We start from the raw sequence: 20,061 nt of genomic DNA, 5'->3' as shown, positions 1-20,061 counted from the left end.
ATTGTTAAAAGGATAGTGTGACAAGTATTTGAAAAGAGAGTAATTAAAGAGACAAGATTTAACATATTGTAAATAAAATGTAGTGTATTTTATCTTATGTAACATATAAATGATGTATTGATTAAATAGGCTAATTATATTTATGTTAATTAATTATTAAAGATAATATTAGACCTTGTATGATTTTTTTTTATTTTTGGACTTTTTGAATGTACGCTTTCTCTTTCCAAAAATATTAACTTTACACACAGAAATTTATTAATATTTATTTATTTTAATATATTCTTTTTTTTATGACTTAGATATATTCATTTTCACAAATATAAAAATATATTTACATATTTTAACCAACAAAAAAAACATATAACTTTACATATTTACATACATTTAAATTAACGGTAATATTTATATATAATTAATTTAAATATTATATCAATATATCTGTCAATATTACTCTGGGTATATATAGATATTTATAAAAAAATATTATTCAAACACCACATATTCTTCACATCTTATAAAAATTATTTGTTATTAATTATTTATATATTTAATTTTTTAATTAATAAAACAAAAAAATATATTTAATTGTTTAAAAAATATTAATGTCAAAATAGCATTTGTAATACTGCTATTTTTATGGTGCAGAAAGAGAGAATATATATTTTGGGAGAGTTGATTTTTTTTAAGAATGAAAATTGTAATAAGAAATTTTACTTTTTGTTATAAAGGAAAATTAAAAATAAATTTAATTTTAATGTAGTGTTAGTATAAAATAATTTTATATTTATATCTAATGATGTAACACTATATTAACAAAAATAATTACTTTTTATAGACGGTGTGAATTGTCATTCAAAAAACCAAATATAATTACACGACTATGTAAAACACATTTTATACTGTTAATACATCAAAATTAAATTCACTAAAAATATGTGCACCCAAAATTTGTATAACATCAGACATATAGAAAAACATGATAGATACCAAGAAAAATATAAAAAAACATAGTTATTTTTCGGTATTATGTAGACGATATCTTATTATTTTGTTTGTATTAAAATATCTATTTACAGTTTTTTATACAAAATAATTAAAAGAAAATTTCAAATACTAAAAAAAGAAAAATCTTTTAATAATTAATATTTCAAAAAAAAATTGTCTAAAAAATTAAATTCTTCAAGTTATTATTAAAATATTTTATATGCAATCTATTATTTATAATTAAATTATTAATTTTTTACAATGAATAAACTATGTTATTGAGTGAATATTTAATATTTATTATTTTATTAAAGGAAAAAAATATGTCTGAACAGATTTAATAAAACTATATGATTAGTTTCTTTTTGAGGGCATAAAAATGTGTTGAAAAAAGATGATAATTTTTCTAATATATATTATATATTTATTAATTTAATTTAAAATAAATATTAATAAATTTTTGTGTGTAAAAAATAATTTTTTAGATGATATTTATTATGTAAATAAAAATAATTAATTGAATTTTTTTTCAAGTAACATGAGTTGGAAGAAAATTATTAACTTAGATGAAAAATTAATGAAAAAGAAAAATTCAATTAATTATTTTTCTTTCAACTTATGTTACTTGAAAAAGAAAATTCAATTAATTATTTTTATTTACATAATAAATATCATCTGAAAAATTAATTTTTTATTTTAAATTAAATTAATGAATATATAATATATATTAAAAAAATTATCATCTTTCTTCAACACATTTCTATGTCTTCAAAGAGAAACTAATCATATAGTTTTGTTAAATCTGTTAGGACGACATACTTTTTTCATTTAATAAAATAATAAATATTAAATATTCACTCAATAACATAGTTTTTCATTGTAAAAAATTAATAATTTAATTATAAATAATAGATTGCATCTAAAATATTCCAATAATAACTTGAAGTATTTATTTTTTTTAGATAATTTTTTTTGAAATATTAATTATTAAAAGATTTTGTTTTAGTATTTAAAATTTTCTTTTAATTATTTTTTATAAACAACTGTAAATAGATATTTTAATGCAAACAAAATAACAAGATATCGTCTACATAATACCGAAAAATAACTATGTTTTTTTATATTTTTCTTGGTGTCTACCATGTTTTCCTATATGTCTGGTGTTATGAGTCACCAAAAAAAAATATGTGTGGTGTTATACAAATTTTGAGTGCACATATTTTTAGTCAGTTTAATTTTGATATATTGACAGTGCAAAATGTGTTTTACACAGTCGTGTAATTATATTTGGTCTTTTGAATGACAATAAACACTGTTTATTAAAAGTAATTATTTTTGTTAATGTAGTGTTACGTCATTAGATAAAATATAAAATTATTTTATACTAACACTATATTAAAATTAAATTTATTTTTAATTTCCTTTTATAACAAAAAACAAAATTTCTTATTACAATTTTCATTCTTAAAAAAAATCAAATCTCCTAAAATATATATTCTCTCTTTCTGTACCATAAAAATAGCAGTATTACAAATGCTATTTTGACATCAATATTTTTTAAATAATTAAATATAATTTTTTTTGTTTTATTAATTAAAAAAATTTAAATATATAAATAATTAATAACAAACTATTTTTATAAGATGTCAAGAATATGTGGTGTTTGAATAATATTTTTTTATAAATATCTATATGTATTCAGAGAAATATTGACAGATATATTGATATAATATTTAAATTAAATATATATAAATATTACCGTTAATTTAAATGTATGTAAATACGTAAAGTTATATGTTTTTTGTTGGTTAAAATATGTAAATACATTTTTATATTTGTGAAACTGAATATATCTAAATAATCAAAAAAGAAAAAAGGTATATATTAAAATAAATAAATATTAATAAATTTTTGTGTGTAAAGTTAATATTTTTGGAGAAAGAGAGATACATTCAAAAAGTCTAAAAATAAAAAAATCATACAAGGTCCAATATTATCTTTAATAATTAATTAACATAAATATAATTAACCTATTTAATCAATACATTATTTACATGTTACATAAGACAAAATACACTATATTTTACTTGTAACATATCAAATTTTGTTTCTTCAATTATTCTCTTTCTAAATACTTCTCACACTATCTTTTTGACAATATAAACGTATACATGTAAAAGAATCTTTTTTTTTTTATATCATAAAATTCACCAAATCTATATTATGTGTGAGTGTAGTGTAGGTGAGTGGGTAATATTTAGGATTGAAGACTGTCATATAACCATATTTTAAATTCGATTTCCAATTGTAGCAAGATATGATAAAACTTATATTGTGTGTATGAGTGTAGTGTGCGAGAGTGGATAATATTTAAAATTAAAAATTGTCCAATTCATGAAAACCTATTTTTTCAGATTATTGTTTGCTAGCGTTACAAATAAATTACACTCCAATTTGAGTCTAAAACTAATTATAAAAACAACCAATTAATTTAAGCTGGTTTTATTTCAACCCTGTTTTCTCCCTATATATATTCTTAGTTTCTATGTTACTGCATGACTGATTAGCACTGTCGAGTGCCTACAATTCAACTACTAATTAGTAATTAGTTATAATTAGTATCCGTATGTTCATATATTTTAGATATAATATTTATCGATGTTCGTTTGATATGTATATTTGTTGTGTCTAATTATATTTTAATAAAAAAAATTGAATACATATAAACACATCTAAATATCATCACATATCACATGTCAATATAATATGTCCAACTTTATTTTTAATATGTATTCTTAAAATAAATTTAGAAATAATATATTATTATTTATTAAAACAAAATATATTTTAAATACTTATATAATTAAAAGAAGATATTAAAATAGTTAAAAATTATTTTATATTTTAATATCAATAAAATATTAAAATATCATTGTAATTTATCTAAAAAATACTTTATATTTTATATATATGTCATATTTCAATGTCTTATAAGATTTTAAAATTCATATGTCCCGTGTCGTATCGTATTATGTTCTCTGTCTGTATTAATATCCATATATCACTGATAATTAGTTAATTAGTAAACTGGATCTTCTTATTTTTTTTAATTGTTTGATAAAATATAATACTTTATTATTTACTATTTTTTTATATTTTTTTATTTCACTTAAAAATGTATACAAAATGTACATTTGATGAGTTAATCTCACTTAAAAAGTATAAGATAAAAAATTATATTTTATTAAACAATTAAAAAAATAAACTTCCGTTAATTACTATCACTTATTGTCAGAGGGTAGTATCATCGACTGCCTTCAAAAACCATTATTACACTAGTGACAAATTTATAAAATTTTGATAATAAAAAATACAAAATATAATAATAAAAGGGTTTATTTATCTTATATTTTTAGGGTATACGTTAAAATTACAAAATTAAGATTTTTATAAAAATTAAGTTTTTAATATATTTATTTTAAGAACACATATTAACTAAATATTATTAAAAATTAAGCGCCCTCAAAAACTTATAAAATAAAAAATTTTTTGACCCAAAGTATATGTTATAGAATTTTTTTAACCCATTTACTTGTTTACTCTATATAATATATAATAATTTTAATATTTTAATTTAATAAATTAAATTAACATTAGAAAAATGAAAAGGCGATAAAAAAATACATAGGTTGCATTTATTTTAGATACAGAATATTAAAACAAAAATACAAAAACATAAAATTATATTTAACAGATAAAATATAAATAAAAATATTATATCTAAAATATTAAATTAATATATTTTGTATTTATTTTAATAAAAATGATATATATACTAATAAAAAATATATATTTTTTATTTTATTATTTATTTTAATTTATTATTAAATAAAATATAAAAATATTAATTTTTATATTTTTATTATTTATATTTTATTTTTAATATATTATCTTATCTTGTTGTCGTAATAACTAAACGCAACTATGATAATATAAGTCTGGCTTGCCGCCTAACTCGGGAAATATATTTGCACATGGAATTTTTTTTATGATTATTAATTAACTTTGGCGTAATTATTAACAGTTAGTAATAATTTTAAATCTTGTACTGAACGGCATTATTATATTCTATCTATAAAAAAAAATATGAATAATGTTGTATTTATGTACATGCATGTCTTTATCATGTTATTAGCATAGTTACGTGGTTGACAATACAAGGTGCTAAGCAGTATATGTGTCCACATGCATAACCAGTTGGGGGGGCTCAGAAGTCAAGCTTACGAGCCACATGATTCTGTCTCCCATTGGCAACTAGAACAAACAAAAATTAAAAACTTCAATATTTTGTGGTCATTGCACCATTTCCGAAGCGATAGCTATTATTACGATTTATTTTCATCCTAATTCATTTATATTAAAGTCAAAATATAATTTCATTAAATAACGTGATAGTAATCATAATGGCATATTACAACTACAATTATAGTTGTAGTTGGCAATTTAAAAAGTGAGTTTAATTTGTTCGGTTTTTATTTTTATATATATTTTGTTATTACTTTTTAATGTTTTTTGTTCTTGAAATTTTATTTAAAAAAGGGGGTGAAAATAAAAATAAAATAAAATAAAAATAATATTTTATTATTTTTACTATTTATTTTTTTCTTTTTTTCGCTAAAGTTTATTTAGGTTGTGTTTCCATTTTTATAATTTTCCATTTTGAAAAGTTTTCTAAAAAAAATGAAATAACAAATGAAAACACAAAATATAATATTATTTTTCTTTTTGTTTTTTATCAGAAAATTTTAAAAATAAAGGAAAAATATCTTCTCAAACCAAACATGATCTATATCTATGTAGGTCTACAACCTAAGTGCGAAATATGATCTATATGTTAAGTAGGTTAGAGTGTGTATTATGATATTATCTCTATTTAGGAAATTTTTTAATGAGCTATTTTGTGCATTATTTATCTGTCTAAGTATTAATAAAAATAAAATAAATTTTTTTATTTTAATTAAATATTAAAAAATTAATAAAAATTAATAACTAAATATAAATAGAATTTGAGAGTTTTGATTCACAACATATATAATAAAGCTAGGTATAATTTTGCAAAATGCCCCCGTGATTTTCAAAAACCGCCATTACATGTCCGCCGCTATTTACTAGCATTTTTATAATATTACTCAATATTTAAGTGATTCACTTATCTGAACACAATATTTAAAAAAGTTAGCCTTGGAATTTATCTGCTAAACAAATATAGGTATTAACAATTTGAAAACTAGAGAGGGTTTTTTCTTGTGTCATAACTGTATACATGAATGTTAGATGTTACTTGTGCACACAGCCAACTTATAAACTATAAAAAATGGCCTCAGAACAGGAGCATTTATAGCTATTAAGTTCATAGAATTAATTGAAACCGGGTTGAAGAATGAGAACCATATAATTAAAGATTGAACTCTGCTAGAAATTTAATTTTGGTTATATAAAGATTATGATAGTATTATGTCATATCTCTTCTAATAATAGTGATATATATGCTTTGGTGTTTTTTGCACATGATGATAACACTGTTGCGTACTTAATTGTCATAATTAATCCACAATAATATTATGGGATAAAGAATTAAACAAATTTTTATAGTGAAGCATCTAAGACGGTATCCATGATATATATTGATTAATATAGAAATATTTATACACACTTCCAATGTAGGCCCAAAAAGAAAAAAGAAAACAACAGAAAAAAAAAATCTTGATTAAAAAACAGTGACATGCATGCATGATGAAGATAGTTAAATAAATTTCTCAATATTAGTCTCATCTAGAAGCCATTTCTCAAGCAAATGGAAAGGCATCAAAACTTCACCAATTTCTTCAGTCTTGCTCTCTTCTTGTTGGGAATAAATTGATTGAGAAAACTCTAATGATGAATTAGTATTATTTGAAGACTCCAAACACTCCTCACTACCAAAAACTTTTGTTCCGAAAATGCCCTCCTTGCTAGAAGCAGTGTCATTATTATTATTCTTCTTCATCCACCCTTTGAGCAACCGAGCTATGTTATCAGCATTTGAAGCATAGCTTAAAGATTGTGTTGCTTTATTATTATTATTGGATGAACAAGAATTAGAATTGGAATTGGAAGAAGAAGAACAAGATAAGGATTCAATATTAATATTATTATTATTATTGTTTTGTGGTGAGAGTGCATGAGTGAGTGCTTTCTTTGCCATGTTGATATCTGTTTGGAGCCTTCTTTCCCACTGTCCACGTGGCATAACAACCTTCTGAGATGAAAAATCATTATTGTTATTTGCCAAACAAGACCCATCTTTTTTTTCTTCTTCCAATTTCTTGCTGAGCCTTTTTTTCAGATAGGTGTTCCAATAATTTTTTATGTCATTGTCTGTTCTTTGTGGAAGGTAGGAAGCTATTGCAGCCCATCTGCACCGTAATTTTAATTAGCATGTGAAGAAATTCACATATCATCACAAATTATTTAGTCTCCTAATAATATACAGATCTTCCCAAATATTATTTAGGCAAATTCTTTCAAAAATAATTCTTTTTTCTTCACATCATATTCACTTATAGGTGAAAAAAGAATTCATTGCTTTTTGAAATATTTTAAGATATAAAAAACATTCTTTAAATTTTATTTAATTTAATATTTAGAAAAATTTTTAGAATAACAGTATGGAAAAGTCTAGGAGCCAGTAACTTTGTTAAAATTTGGCCAGCATGTAACTAGTAAAGAAAAGTGAGTTATTGGATGAAATCTCACACTAATCTCACACCATTAAAACCATATAACTATTTAATGACTACAAATTACAAAAGTTGCTAGCCCTAGCATTCCTCAAAAGAATTTTATTTGAACATTTGAGATTTTATAAGAGGTATGTTCTTGGACCCAAAATTTAAAATATATGAGTGTACCTGTTTCCCAGTAGAGCTTGAAGGTGAATGATCATATTCTCCTCTTGGTTTGTGAAATTACCTCTTTTGATTCCTGGCCTTAAGTAATTTGTCCATCTAAGCCTACAACTCTTACTGCACCTTAACAAACCTGAAAATCCAAAATTCAAAACTAGTATTATTTTCAGATCACAAGCTAAGGTTGTATAATTGCAACTATATATACGATTTCCATGGTCTAATTATATTATATTAGAACAATACAAAAAAGAAAAGCACAATATGATTATATAAACATTTAACAAATCATTAGTTCTTAAAGATTAAAAAAATGGAACAAATATAAATTAAACTTTATAAATTTTAACTTTCCATTTCTTAATTATGTATATTCTTTGAAAGTACCAATTCCTTTAAAGTAAAATAAATGAGCAAATTAAATATATGATTATACTAATAATTATTATTAATTACCAGTTTTAGAAGGAATAGCTTTCCAATTTCCAGGGCCATGTTCTTGAATGTAAGAGACTAATAAGATGTCTTCTTCAGGAGTCCAAGGACCTTTCTTGATACCTTCTTTATCACAACATGGTGGTCTTCCCATGATCACAAAAATATAATAGTTTCTTTTTTTTGTTGAAGATTCGATTGTGTTTGTTTCAATTTGAGTAGTACTATGCAAGAGTCCAAGCATAGCATAGCAAAGACTTAATATGGTGAGAGTATAAATAGGGGAATTTAAGTAATTAAATTAAATTAAATTATATATGGAGTGTGTGAAGTGAACGCTGACTGAAGCAAAGAAAAGAAGGGGCAAAGGCTAAATAGTCAAAAGTTGACGGCAAATGCATTAAATATATTACGAGTAAGACGGCAAAAGTCAGCTCAGCTACACACCAATATTAATTGTCATGTCTCTCATTTTTAATTCTATTCGTTTATTCAATAATTAACATAATATTAATTCACATTTAAAAAGATAATAAATATATTACTCTTTAATTAGGATTAGAAACGGACAGTGACACGGACACTAAATACGATACGACACGGGACACGTTGATACGTAAATTTTAAAATCTTATATGATACGAAAATACATATACATATAAAATATAAAATATTTTTTAAATAAATCGTAATGATATTTTAATTTTTTATTGATATTAAAATATAAATTAAAATTTTTAATTATTTTTAATATTTTATTTTAATTATATCAAGTATTTAAAATGTTTTTTTGTTTTAATAAATAATAATATATATTATATCTAAATTTATTTTAAGAATATATGTTAAAAATAAGACTTGACACATTGGCACGTTATGCTATTTAGGTGTGTCCAGATGTGTCTGGAAAAAAATTTTATTTTTTATTAAGACACAGTTGAACACAATAAACACGCGTGTCAGACGAATGTCGATAAATATCGTGTTTAAAATATGTCCGATATGCAGACACAACAACTCAGCAAAATATCCATACTTCATAGATTAGAATCATTCTCAACTTACTTGTAATATTCACCCAAAAATAAAATGCATGATTAATATAATATATATCTATATAAATAATATTTTTTGTATGCTAAATAAAATATATTGATTATTATTGAACAAAAAAGAAAAGAGTAAACGTTTATATTTATTTCTAAAAAAAATTCAAGGAAATGTTTGCATCTTTCTTCCTTTTAATACTTGGTTTGATAAAACTTTTTTAAAAACGTATCTGTATTCGTCAAAAATATAAATTTTTTATTTTATATTTAGTAAATTAAAAGACACATATACTTATATTTGTGATTTTTAAAAATAAAAATATTATTTAAAATATTTAAAATAAATTTTTTTAAAATTAATTTATATTTATTAAAATTAAAAAATTTAATATAAACTTATACAATAATTAACTTCTAAATTTAATTCTTATATTTATATTTATTATGATTTTTTAATATTAAAAATTATTTTTAAAATATTTATACTTATTAAAATTTATTTTTAGATTGATTTTATTAAAAACAGGTGCTGTAATTTTTAAAAAATTATTTTTTAAAATATAACTTTTATAAACTATTCTAAAAAAATAAACGTTCTACTGACCTAAATCTAAATTATAAAACATACTTCTCGGATCAAGTAATTATTTGGTATTCATGTAATATTTGATAAAATTGTGTTAAAAAAATTAGGGATAAAAGGTCAGAATCGAAATCGTTCCTCATGTATATTTTGATTTAAAATCATTTTTAACGTGTTTTTTTTTTTTATTAAAATTGTCCTTTTAAATTTTTTTGGACAAAAATATCCTCCACTACCATCATCATCTTTACCTCCATCACCACCAGCACCTTTACTCCCACCACCACCACCACCACCTTTACCTCCACTACAAAAAAAAACATCAATAAAATCAACATCATCATCAACACCCACTACCACTCCACCACCACCAACGCCGCCGCCGTCTCCCTCCCCGCTTTCCCCTTCCCCCTCCCCCCCACCCCGCGTCCCCTCCCCCTCACTGCCTCCCCCTTCCCCCCATCCCACATCAAAATACCCTCATCATTATTATTCTCATCTTCACCTTCCTCACCAACATTACCACTACAACCACCATCAACACCACCACCACCACCACCAACACCAACACCAACACCAACCAACACCAACACCACCACCACCAAATAGCAACAACACCCTCACCGTAACCCCTCCCCCACCCCTCACCCCCTCCCTCACCGTAACCCCTCTCCTACCCTCACCCCCTCCCTCACCGTAACCCCCACCCCTCCCCCACCCCCTCACCACCGTAACCCCCACCCCCTCACCCCACTCCCTCACCCCCTCACCCCCTCACTGTAACCCTCCACCCCCCTTCCTCATATCCCTCTCTTTATGGTCATCATCATCATCAACAGAAAATTCAAGAAAAATCCAGTTCACAGTCACAGAAAAAATTTAAAAATTTTACTAAAAATAATCAACAAATTAAACAACAACAATATTCAGAAATTTCACAGTCACAGAAGAAGAAAAAGAAGAAGAAGCGGTGGTGGGGTGGTGCGGTGCGGTGCGACAGGGCGGCAGGGGCGGCGGTGCGGTGGTGCGGCGGTATGGAGAAGAAGAAGAAAAAGAAGAAGAAGCGGTGGTGGGGTGGTGCGGTGCGGTGCGGTGCGACAGGGCGGCAGGGGCGGCAGTGCGGTGGTGCGGCGGTATGGAGAAGAAGAAAAAGATCGTGCGGTGGTGTGGTGCGGTGCGGTGGTGCAGGACGGCAGGCGACGGTGCAATGTGGTGCGGCAGGACGCAAAGCAGCAGGGCAGGGCGGCGGTGTCCCTTCTCTCCCCCCTTCTCTCCCCCTCCTCCTCCCCTTTTCCTTCTCTCCCCAGTCCCCACCCCCTTTTCTTTTTTTTAATTAATTTTTTAATTTTTTTTATTATTAAAGTAGGGGTATTTTAGGAATAAAATTAATCTTTTTTAAAAAGGACGATTTTAATACAAAAAATCACGTTAAGGATAATTTTAAATCAAAATATACACGAGGGACGATTTCGATTCTGACCCTCAACATGAGGGACCAAAATCGTACTTATCCTAAAAAATTAAAATAAAATTTTATCGCTAATTGACTACTCTAATTAATTTTTCAGTTTTATTTAAATTTGTTTTATTTTAAAACAAAATGTAATCTATATACATTAATAGTATGCACTGTTCTATTCTATTAGTTCATTAATGAATTACAAAAGAAAAAAACGATGGGCAAAGATTTAGCTAGACGGGTTCAACAATAATCAACATCAATTAGCCCATGAAAATTAGGCCATGTTTTCAAGCTCAACAAACATTTAGAATTATTTAATTTACATATCGCTTATTAAAAGAATTCTCACAATATTAAGGAGGAGTAGTCTAGCTAATTCTCCTAGACCATTACAAGAAGTTAGACTTTATAATAAACAATAGGGGTGTGCATGACCCGGCTCTGTCTGAAGATCTGACCTGATCCCGAATATTTTAGAGGCTATTTTGGTGTGATTTTACTGAGTCTAGGATTGGATAAGAGTCTCAAAAATAGACCCGATCATTATTTTGGATTGGGTCCGGATCATGGCTCAGATCACCCGAAGTCGGTTCGGTGGCCCGGTCATCATACAATTAATATTTTGTGTTATTAGTGATGGATGATGGCTATTCTTATGTGGAATTTAAGTATTGTAAATTTTAATATTTTGTGTTATTAGTTATTATAAGGCTATAAGTTAATATTTTATGTTTAAAATGCATAAGATTTTAGACTAATGCATAATATTGTGTTATTTATATTGATTTAAATATTTAGTGTTATTAGACAATATTAGTATTGATTATGGTTATACTTTAATTTTAGAGAAGAGTTGGTTCTTGTTATATTTTTCTAAGTTAATTTTATCATGTCAAATAATGGTTGGAGTCTTGAAAATTTGGATATTTTCACATGCTAACTTATAAGAAGGTATCAAGGTAATGTAATGTTAACGACCCGATTTTTACCCGGTATAATCGTTGCTCAAAAGTGTATAGGTTTCATCGAGTTTAAGACCAGGTTTGGATCTAATAAATAGGCCCGGTATATATTTCAGACCGAGTCTGGATCACATTAAACCCAGTTTCACCCATCCCATGCACACCCCTAAATTAAACAATTATCCTAATAAATAATTATTTAAACTAATTTAACAATTTCTTATGAAAACTAGGTCCTATAAAGATAGAGTAGCATATATATATATATATATATATATATATATATATATATATATTCCTTCCTTTTTATTATTCTCACTTTATTTTTAACATACAATATCTATTATTTTATATAAAATTTACTTTTAAATTAACAATTATATTGTCAATTAATAAAAATTATTCTATGATTTATCTCTTTATTAATCAAAGATTATTAAATAATATTATCAATAAAGTACACTTGAGTTTATATATTTTACTGAATATGCACTCAATAAAAATGACGGATGAAAAGAAAAAGAAAAAGAAATAATAACGTCTAATTATCTATATCTAAATGTATTTTTTTTTTTTTCTATCGTGAAATCTCTGAATTAATATAATATATAGTAAAGTAATAAATGCTGAAGCAATGGATGCCACTGAAAAGCGCGTGAGGCATTGAATGTTGATACACTGGGAATGGAAAGCTTCCCTCTTTGCTTTCTAAAGTCTAAAACCACAGCGACCCATTAATGCTAACAACACAATACTCATTATCCTATTCACAGATAACTTCATTATTTTTCCTTTTTTTATATTGAGGGTTTGGTTAATATGTGTTTTTAATCTAATTTTTTATTTATTTATTTTATTAAGTATAATTTTTTATTATTTAATATTTTTTATTATATATATATTTTTTAATCCCACTTAAAAAATCATAAAAATGTACCTGAGTCTTTTTTTTTCTTTTAAGTGAGTGGTCATCATGTAATTAAGGATTAATATAATATATTTTTGTTAATTAGAAAGACTTAATTAGTTTAATTGAAATTTCATAAACTATTTCAATGCAGGAATTTGGAGAACCATTTTAGAGTTTAGCTGGATTTTAATATTATCAATTAAAAATTTTTTGAGTTTAGTTAATATGTGTTTTAGAGTATATGATAAATTTATTATTAATAAAAAATTTTAAATATTTTTATTTAATGAAGACAAAACAAATAAATTAAAAACTTAAAATTTTTTATATTTTTAATAAAAAATTTTTTAATTTATAATTTTAACATATACTTTTAAGACACAAAATAGATAAACTAAAAAATTTTTATAAAAATAATATAAAATATGAATTTTTAATATATTTATTAAAATAAAAATTTTAAAATTTTTTATTAATAATAATTTAAATAAATATTAGTGTCATTTTAACTAAACTCTTAAATTAATCGTCATTTTTGCTATTTTATTTCACATTTTATTACTGTTATAGATATTAATGTGACTTTACTCACGTTTCATTAGACACTTAGTTTGTTTTTATTGGATCATTATTTCTTTCTTTTATTAATAATGTATTAAATCTTATATATATACAAAACATATAATAAATTAATTTTTATATATAATATAAATATAAATATATCTAGATATATTATCAGTATCTTAATATATTAGAAAAAATGAAAGTTAATTTAACATGAAGAAAATATTAAATATTCTTAAAATGATAAAATGTATATTGGTTAAAAAGTATCATGAATTTAGGTGAAGAGTTTAGAAGGGGATGGAGAAGAGAAGAGAGATAAGAACGAAGAAGAGAAAAATTGAATTTAGAATTTCTGTTTTTGCAGAATGAGAGTGCTATTTTTATAGTTACAAGTGAAAAAATATTGTTTTTATAGTTAGAAATAAGAAATTTTTTTAAAAATCTTGTAGAAACTCTGTACTTAACTGATTCTATTAATTTTTAGAAGTTGAGAAGCTAAACTAACTTCTAACTGATTTTTACAAAATAAAAAGGTAAAACAAAAAGTTAACTGCTTTTAGCTGACTCAGCAGTGACTTGAAGCTTAAGACAGCTATACTTCAATACTCTTATCATCATCTCTACTTTCTTTTTCTTCTAAATTCTGCTCACAGCTATGCTTCAATACTCTTATCATTATCTCTACATTCTTTTCTAAATTTTACTTCTGAGAATATTGGTACCATAACAGATTTTGAGATACCAAATATTCCAAATCAATATTTCAATGGTTTTCTATCACTTCTATCATCATCTCTGTTGTCTTTTATTTCTGTAGGAACTTGTTCTCCATCATTCTGAATTTTATTTATTACCTTGCATTTGCTATTATCATGACCCTTTCTTCTCATTAGTTCTGCTTCATTTTTAAATTCCAACTCAGCAATATCTAGTTTGGACCTAAAGTGTAAGAAATTCTCTAAAGGCATTGCCTTTGTTAAAATATTTGCTAACTGAACTTCTCCTGTAATGTGACTCACTCTGACATTTTTGCTATTGACATGGTCCCTCACAAAATGTAAATCCATCTCAAAATATTTTTATTTAGAGTGAAGAATTGGATTGGCAGCTAATAGCTCTGTACTTAAGTTATCACAGTATATTAGTGGTGCTTTTTTTAGTGAAAATTGTAACTCAACCATTAAATTCTTTACCCACATTAGCTCTACCACTAAAATGGTATCAAAGCTTCTGGTGCCACAGCTTCCGTAAATTTTAAAAAATTCAATCCTGATTTAGTTAAAACTCAAACACAATGGCACAACTGCACAAAGATTTACTACAACGTAACACCAATCTCAATGAAAATAGATGAGGACAACTACTTACAGTGAAAAGACCAAGAAGAATCAACAATTAAAGAAAATGATATGCTAAATCACATTATATAAGAAGGAATATCTCTAGAGTTTCTTGCATAAGAGAATAATGGAGTTAGTACAATGAGCCATGAGTTTCAGAAGTGAAAGAGACAAGATGCACTCCTTAAATTGTGGTTATTAGCTTCAATGAGCAAACCATTCACGACAAGAGTAGTTGGATGTGTGTACACTTGTCAAATTTAGAAGAGGTTAGAGGATCCTTTCTCTTCTCAGATTAAAGCCACAGTGATACATTGAAAAATAAGTTGACTAGTATTCAAATCGGTTCGTCTGTTACTGAAAATGTGTTATCAATCAAAGGAACAATTGATGCATTAGTTTCCATCGGTAAATCTATGAAGGGAAGCGATCATGTAAATGCGATTCTAAATGATTTGATTGAAGAATATTCATCATTGATAACTTCTTTTCTAGCCAGATCTCAAAGCATAATTGTAAGTGAATTGGAATCTCTACTCATAGCTCATAAAAGCATGGTAGCAAGATTTCGAAGACCAGAAGCGTTTATCCATGCAAATTTAGCGCAATATCCTCAGTTTAGTCAAAATCAGCAAATGAAAGGTGGATTTAGAGGTGGATTTCGCGGCAGAGGTAGAAGAATGCACAAGAGAGATAGAAGCTCATATAGTAGAGGTAGAATGATGCAAAAATTACAAAATGTAGAGGAATACAAAAATACTACAGCAGAAAAAAAAGAGTGCCAGAAGAGTACACTGAAAATAGAGAAGTGCAAGAACAACTTTACTATAGATATAGAAGAGGACAATAAAGAAGAGGCAGAATGCATGATGAAAGGAATTTTATGAATAAAAGGTCACATTATGAGAAGCTGCAATGTCAAGTTTGTGATAAGATAGGTCACACAGCCAAGACATATTGGTACATATACATTGAGGAGCAATATAAAGGAGACTATAGCAATTATATTAATCAACCCAAAGCTAACTTTAGCAATGTGCTAGCTACACGAGCAACCATTCAAGATCTAAATTGATATCCTGGTGCTACACACTATATGACACATGATGAACATAATTTGATGGAGAAAGAAGAATATGTTGGAGATGAACAAGTTGTGATAGGAGATGGAACATGTTTACAATTCAATCTAGTTAGTAATTCGTGCTTTAAATTTGACTTGAGTTTTAGGTTGTTTATGTTGAGAAAACTTCTATTTGTACTTGAAATCACAAAGAATTTGATGAGTGTATATCCTTTATATATGTTGTGATAACAAAGTTTTTTTAGAATGTCATGCTGATAAATATTACATCAAATCACAAGAAAATAAAAAAAATTTGTGCTTCAAAAAAATGTTGATAAAGATCTTTATAAGTTTGTCAATTTTACCACAATCCACACACGAGCAACTTATGTCACTGCTTTGATACCATGAAAGGTATCATGAAATTAAGTGAAGAGTTAAAAAGATGGAAAAGAGAAGAGAAGTAAGAAGAGAAAAACTAAATCGGTAATTTCTGATTTTGCAGTGTATTCATAAATTGAATAATACAATGAGACAGTAGTGCTTTTATGAGGAGTGTTAGGGGGCCAGCAACTTTTGTGATTTATAGCCATTAAGTAGCCATTAATGATGTTTTTAATGGTGTGAGATTTCACCCAATGGTGTGAAATTACTCATTTTTCTTTTACTGGTTACATGTTAGCCAAAATTTAATAAAATTGCTGGTCTCTAGACTTTTCTGTACTTTTATAGTTACAAGTAAAAAAGTCTTTTCTATAATTTTGTAGAAGTTCTGCACTTAATTAATATAACTCTGCTAACTTCTAGAAACTGAGAAGTTAAACTAATCTTTAATTGATTTTTAACTGATTTATGTAAAACAGAAAGCTAAAACTAGAAAGCTAAAACAGAAAATTAACTACTTTTAACTGATTCAGTAGTAGACAACTATATTTCAATACTCCTATTATTAGTAAAGAATAAAAAAATATTTCAAGATAACAATTTACAAAAAATACGTCACTGCACAACTAATTTTTTTATATATAATTATATAGAAAATTTAAGTTTCTGACATATTTTGTTATGTATTTATTAAAATTTAAAATTAACAATAATATATATTAACTAATTAACTGTATGCTAAATTCTAAATGATACCGAAGTTTTTTATTTCATTGCCAATCTACGATCACCATAAATATGCCATTTTTTTTGTGTAATTGTGAATAGTTTTGAAGTAATTGAAACCAGCCCCTTTCTCTTTCAACTTGTCTTTACGTTCATTAATTGAATTGAACTGGTAAGTTGACTATTTAATATTTTTGACAGTGATCATGTGTATAATTGAGTCCCTTGATTCTGATCGAGATAAAAGCCATCAATACCTACTTATATGAATCATCTCGCGCTGCTCGTGCTTATGCAGAATATTAGATACATATATTAGAAATTAGAATATTAGATTAGATTTTCTTTTTTAACCATCATATAAATAAAACGTTAAATTTTCTTGACTTTTTGCCTTGAGGAAATTAATTCGTCTGCAAAAATATTTGACTTCCTTAAAGTTTTATCATACATTAGACGAATAAAGTAATATAACATTCACGTTTCACATTTGAAACTATATATGACAAAATTAATAAAGAAATTAAAATGGTAAGGTACATGAAAATTAATTTAAAAGAATTGTACCATATATGCACTCGATGAATTATTTTATAATATTAATTCAAAGATCCAGCACAATTTATTATTATTATTTTTAATCAGTATATTTATTTTTTTTGGTTTAACAATTCAACACATATTTTAGTCTATATTTTTAAATATTATTATTTAACTGCTGAATAAAAATAATAAATTCTACTAACTTTCTAACATTCTCATACATTAAGTTTTTATATTGTTTTTTTTAAATTTATATGCACATATTTAAAATTTCACAATTATCCGAGAATTTTGACTTCCAATCATTATTTGTATGATCTTATGGATTGGTATAATTGTATATTTATCTTCTATTTTATAGCCTAATATGTATATGTATTAGAGCAAAATAATTTTATATTTTATTATATTGTTAAAGTATATAATAGTTTTTCCTTAGTATATAAAAGAAGTACCATGAATTTTTTTTTTTTTTAAATCTTAAACTAATAAATAGAGACACACTAATAATTTTTTGTCTAAGTTAAATTACAGAGAAGCCAAGAAGATCAAGTTGATGGATCATGCTTGGCCAATTAAAAGAGAGACCTTATTTTGGGGGATATAATACATGGCCATATGTATATATATGGGAAACCATTGGTGATGATCAAAGATGGGTCAAGAAATTTGGTGGTGGAAATCAAATCTAATAATGAAGTTATTTTAACTGTGACAAGATCATAATAAATTTGGTGAATTGCATTTGCAAGAGCAGGGAACCCATACATACAAAGTATCAAGGGCCAGAGCCATGCATGCCTTTGAATGCCGTACTCTTTTAATATATAATTTTTTTAAATTTTTTTAAATTATAAAAAATAACTTTTAGTCAACTAATATTAATCAACTTTACTGCTTAAGTTTTTAATTTAGGATTTAAAAATTTATGATTTAATTAAATTTTAAGATAACAAAAATAATTTAAAAAAAATTAACTAATGCTAGTTAGAAAATTAAAATTAGTTATTTAGCACTACTCTTTTATTTAATAGCTTATTTTTTTTAAAATTTATAACTAAAAAATTTAAAATTTGATACTTGTCAGCCAAACTCATCTTTTAGCATGAAACAAAATTATCCAAAATATTATTTATTTTTTGAGGTTTTGAAAAAAATTATGAATTAAATTTGTCTAAAATGAAGAAGTTTTAGAAGTAAAAATAATTAATAAGATTGTTCACTCATTTTAAATTAAAATAACAAGGTTTATATATGATAAAAATTATATCGATGACGGTCAATAATTATCAATTTTAGTTTACTAAAATTTTTTATGTAATTTTTTTTCAAATAGAAATTGTATATGAAAATAGTGCATTTTTAATGCGAAAGTAATAATGTTTCCTAAAAATTAAAAGTCAAAACTTTAACTAACAACATAAAATAAGAAAAGAAAAACAAAATATTATGAATATCTATTAGGGATAAATATTTTTGTGTGTATTTTTAATTTTTTTTTCTTGCATGCTTCTTTAATTAAAGATATCTACTATTAGATATTCTCTAATTATATGGCGCGCCTTCTTAAAAATGAAAGAAGAATAAGACAAGATACCAAAAATAATATATAAAAAATAAAAATATAAAAATTAATATTTTTATATTTTATTTAATAATAAATTAAAATAAATTATAAAAGTTTAATTTATTTTTATTATTTTTATTTAAAAAAATATAACAATAAAAATATAATTATAAAAAATTAATAAAAAATAAAAAATAAATTATATGTCTTCATTCTTTTGTTAGTGTTTGTGTTTTTTTTATCAGGATAGACACAAAATATACTAATTCAATATTTTTAGATATAATATTTTTGTCCATGTCTCATATATCAAATATAATTTTATATTTCTGTGCCTTTATCTCAATATTCCATACATGTAAACAAATGCAACCATTAATATAACATACTAGACACTACTAATTAAGATTATGAATAATATAGTAATACTACACATCTAAATTTTTTTTGTTAATCAAGTCCAATGAAGTTGGTCTAACATAATAAAAATCAATTATGATTAACATTATTTCAAGTCTTATTGTTTAACTTGA

At 25.0% G+C, this 20,061-nt stretch overlaps 1 protein-coding gene across 1 annotated transcript; it reads right to left on the bottom strand.

The window, feature by feature from the left end:
* Positions 1-6,648: 6,648 nt before the first annotated feature.
* On the bottom strand, positions 6,649-8,709 carry LOC107621585 (myb-related protein 306-like). The gene is made up of 3 exons (XM_016323619.3): positions 8,391-8,709; positions 7,938-8,067; positions 6,649-7,442 (listed from the first exon to the last, which is right to left on the bottom strand). The coding sequence occupies exons 1-3, from the start codon at positions 8,611-8,613 to the stop codon at positions 6,791-6,793; spliced, it is 1,005 nt and encodes a 334-aa protein (XP_016179105.1). The 5' UTR covers positions 8,614-8,709; the 3' UTR covers positions 6,649-6,790.
* Between the last annotated feature and the right edge of the window lie 11,352 nt (positions 8,710-20,061).

This window comes from Arachis ipaensis, chromosome B10 (genome assembly GCF_059453495.1).
Source record: "Arachis ipaensis isolate K30076 ecotype BB chromosome B10, ASM5945349v1, whole genome shotgun sequence".
Lineage (NCBI taxonomy): Eukaryota > Viridiplantae > Streptophyta > Magnoliopsida > Fabales > Fabaceae > Arachis > Arachis ipaensis.
Note: the sequence above shows the minus strand (reverse complement) of the source record. Positions and strands in the feature narration are given on the sequence as shown.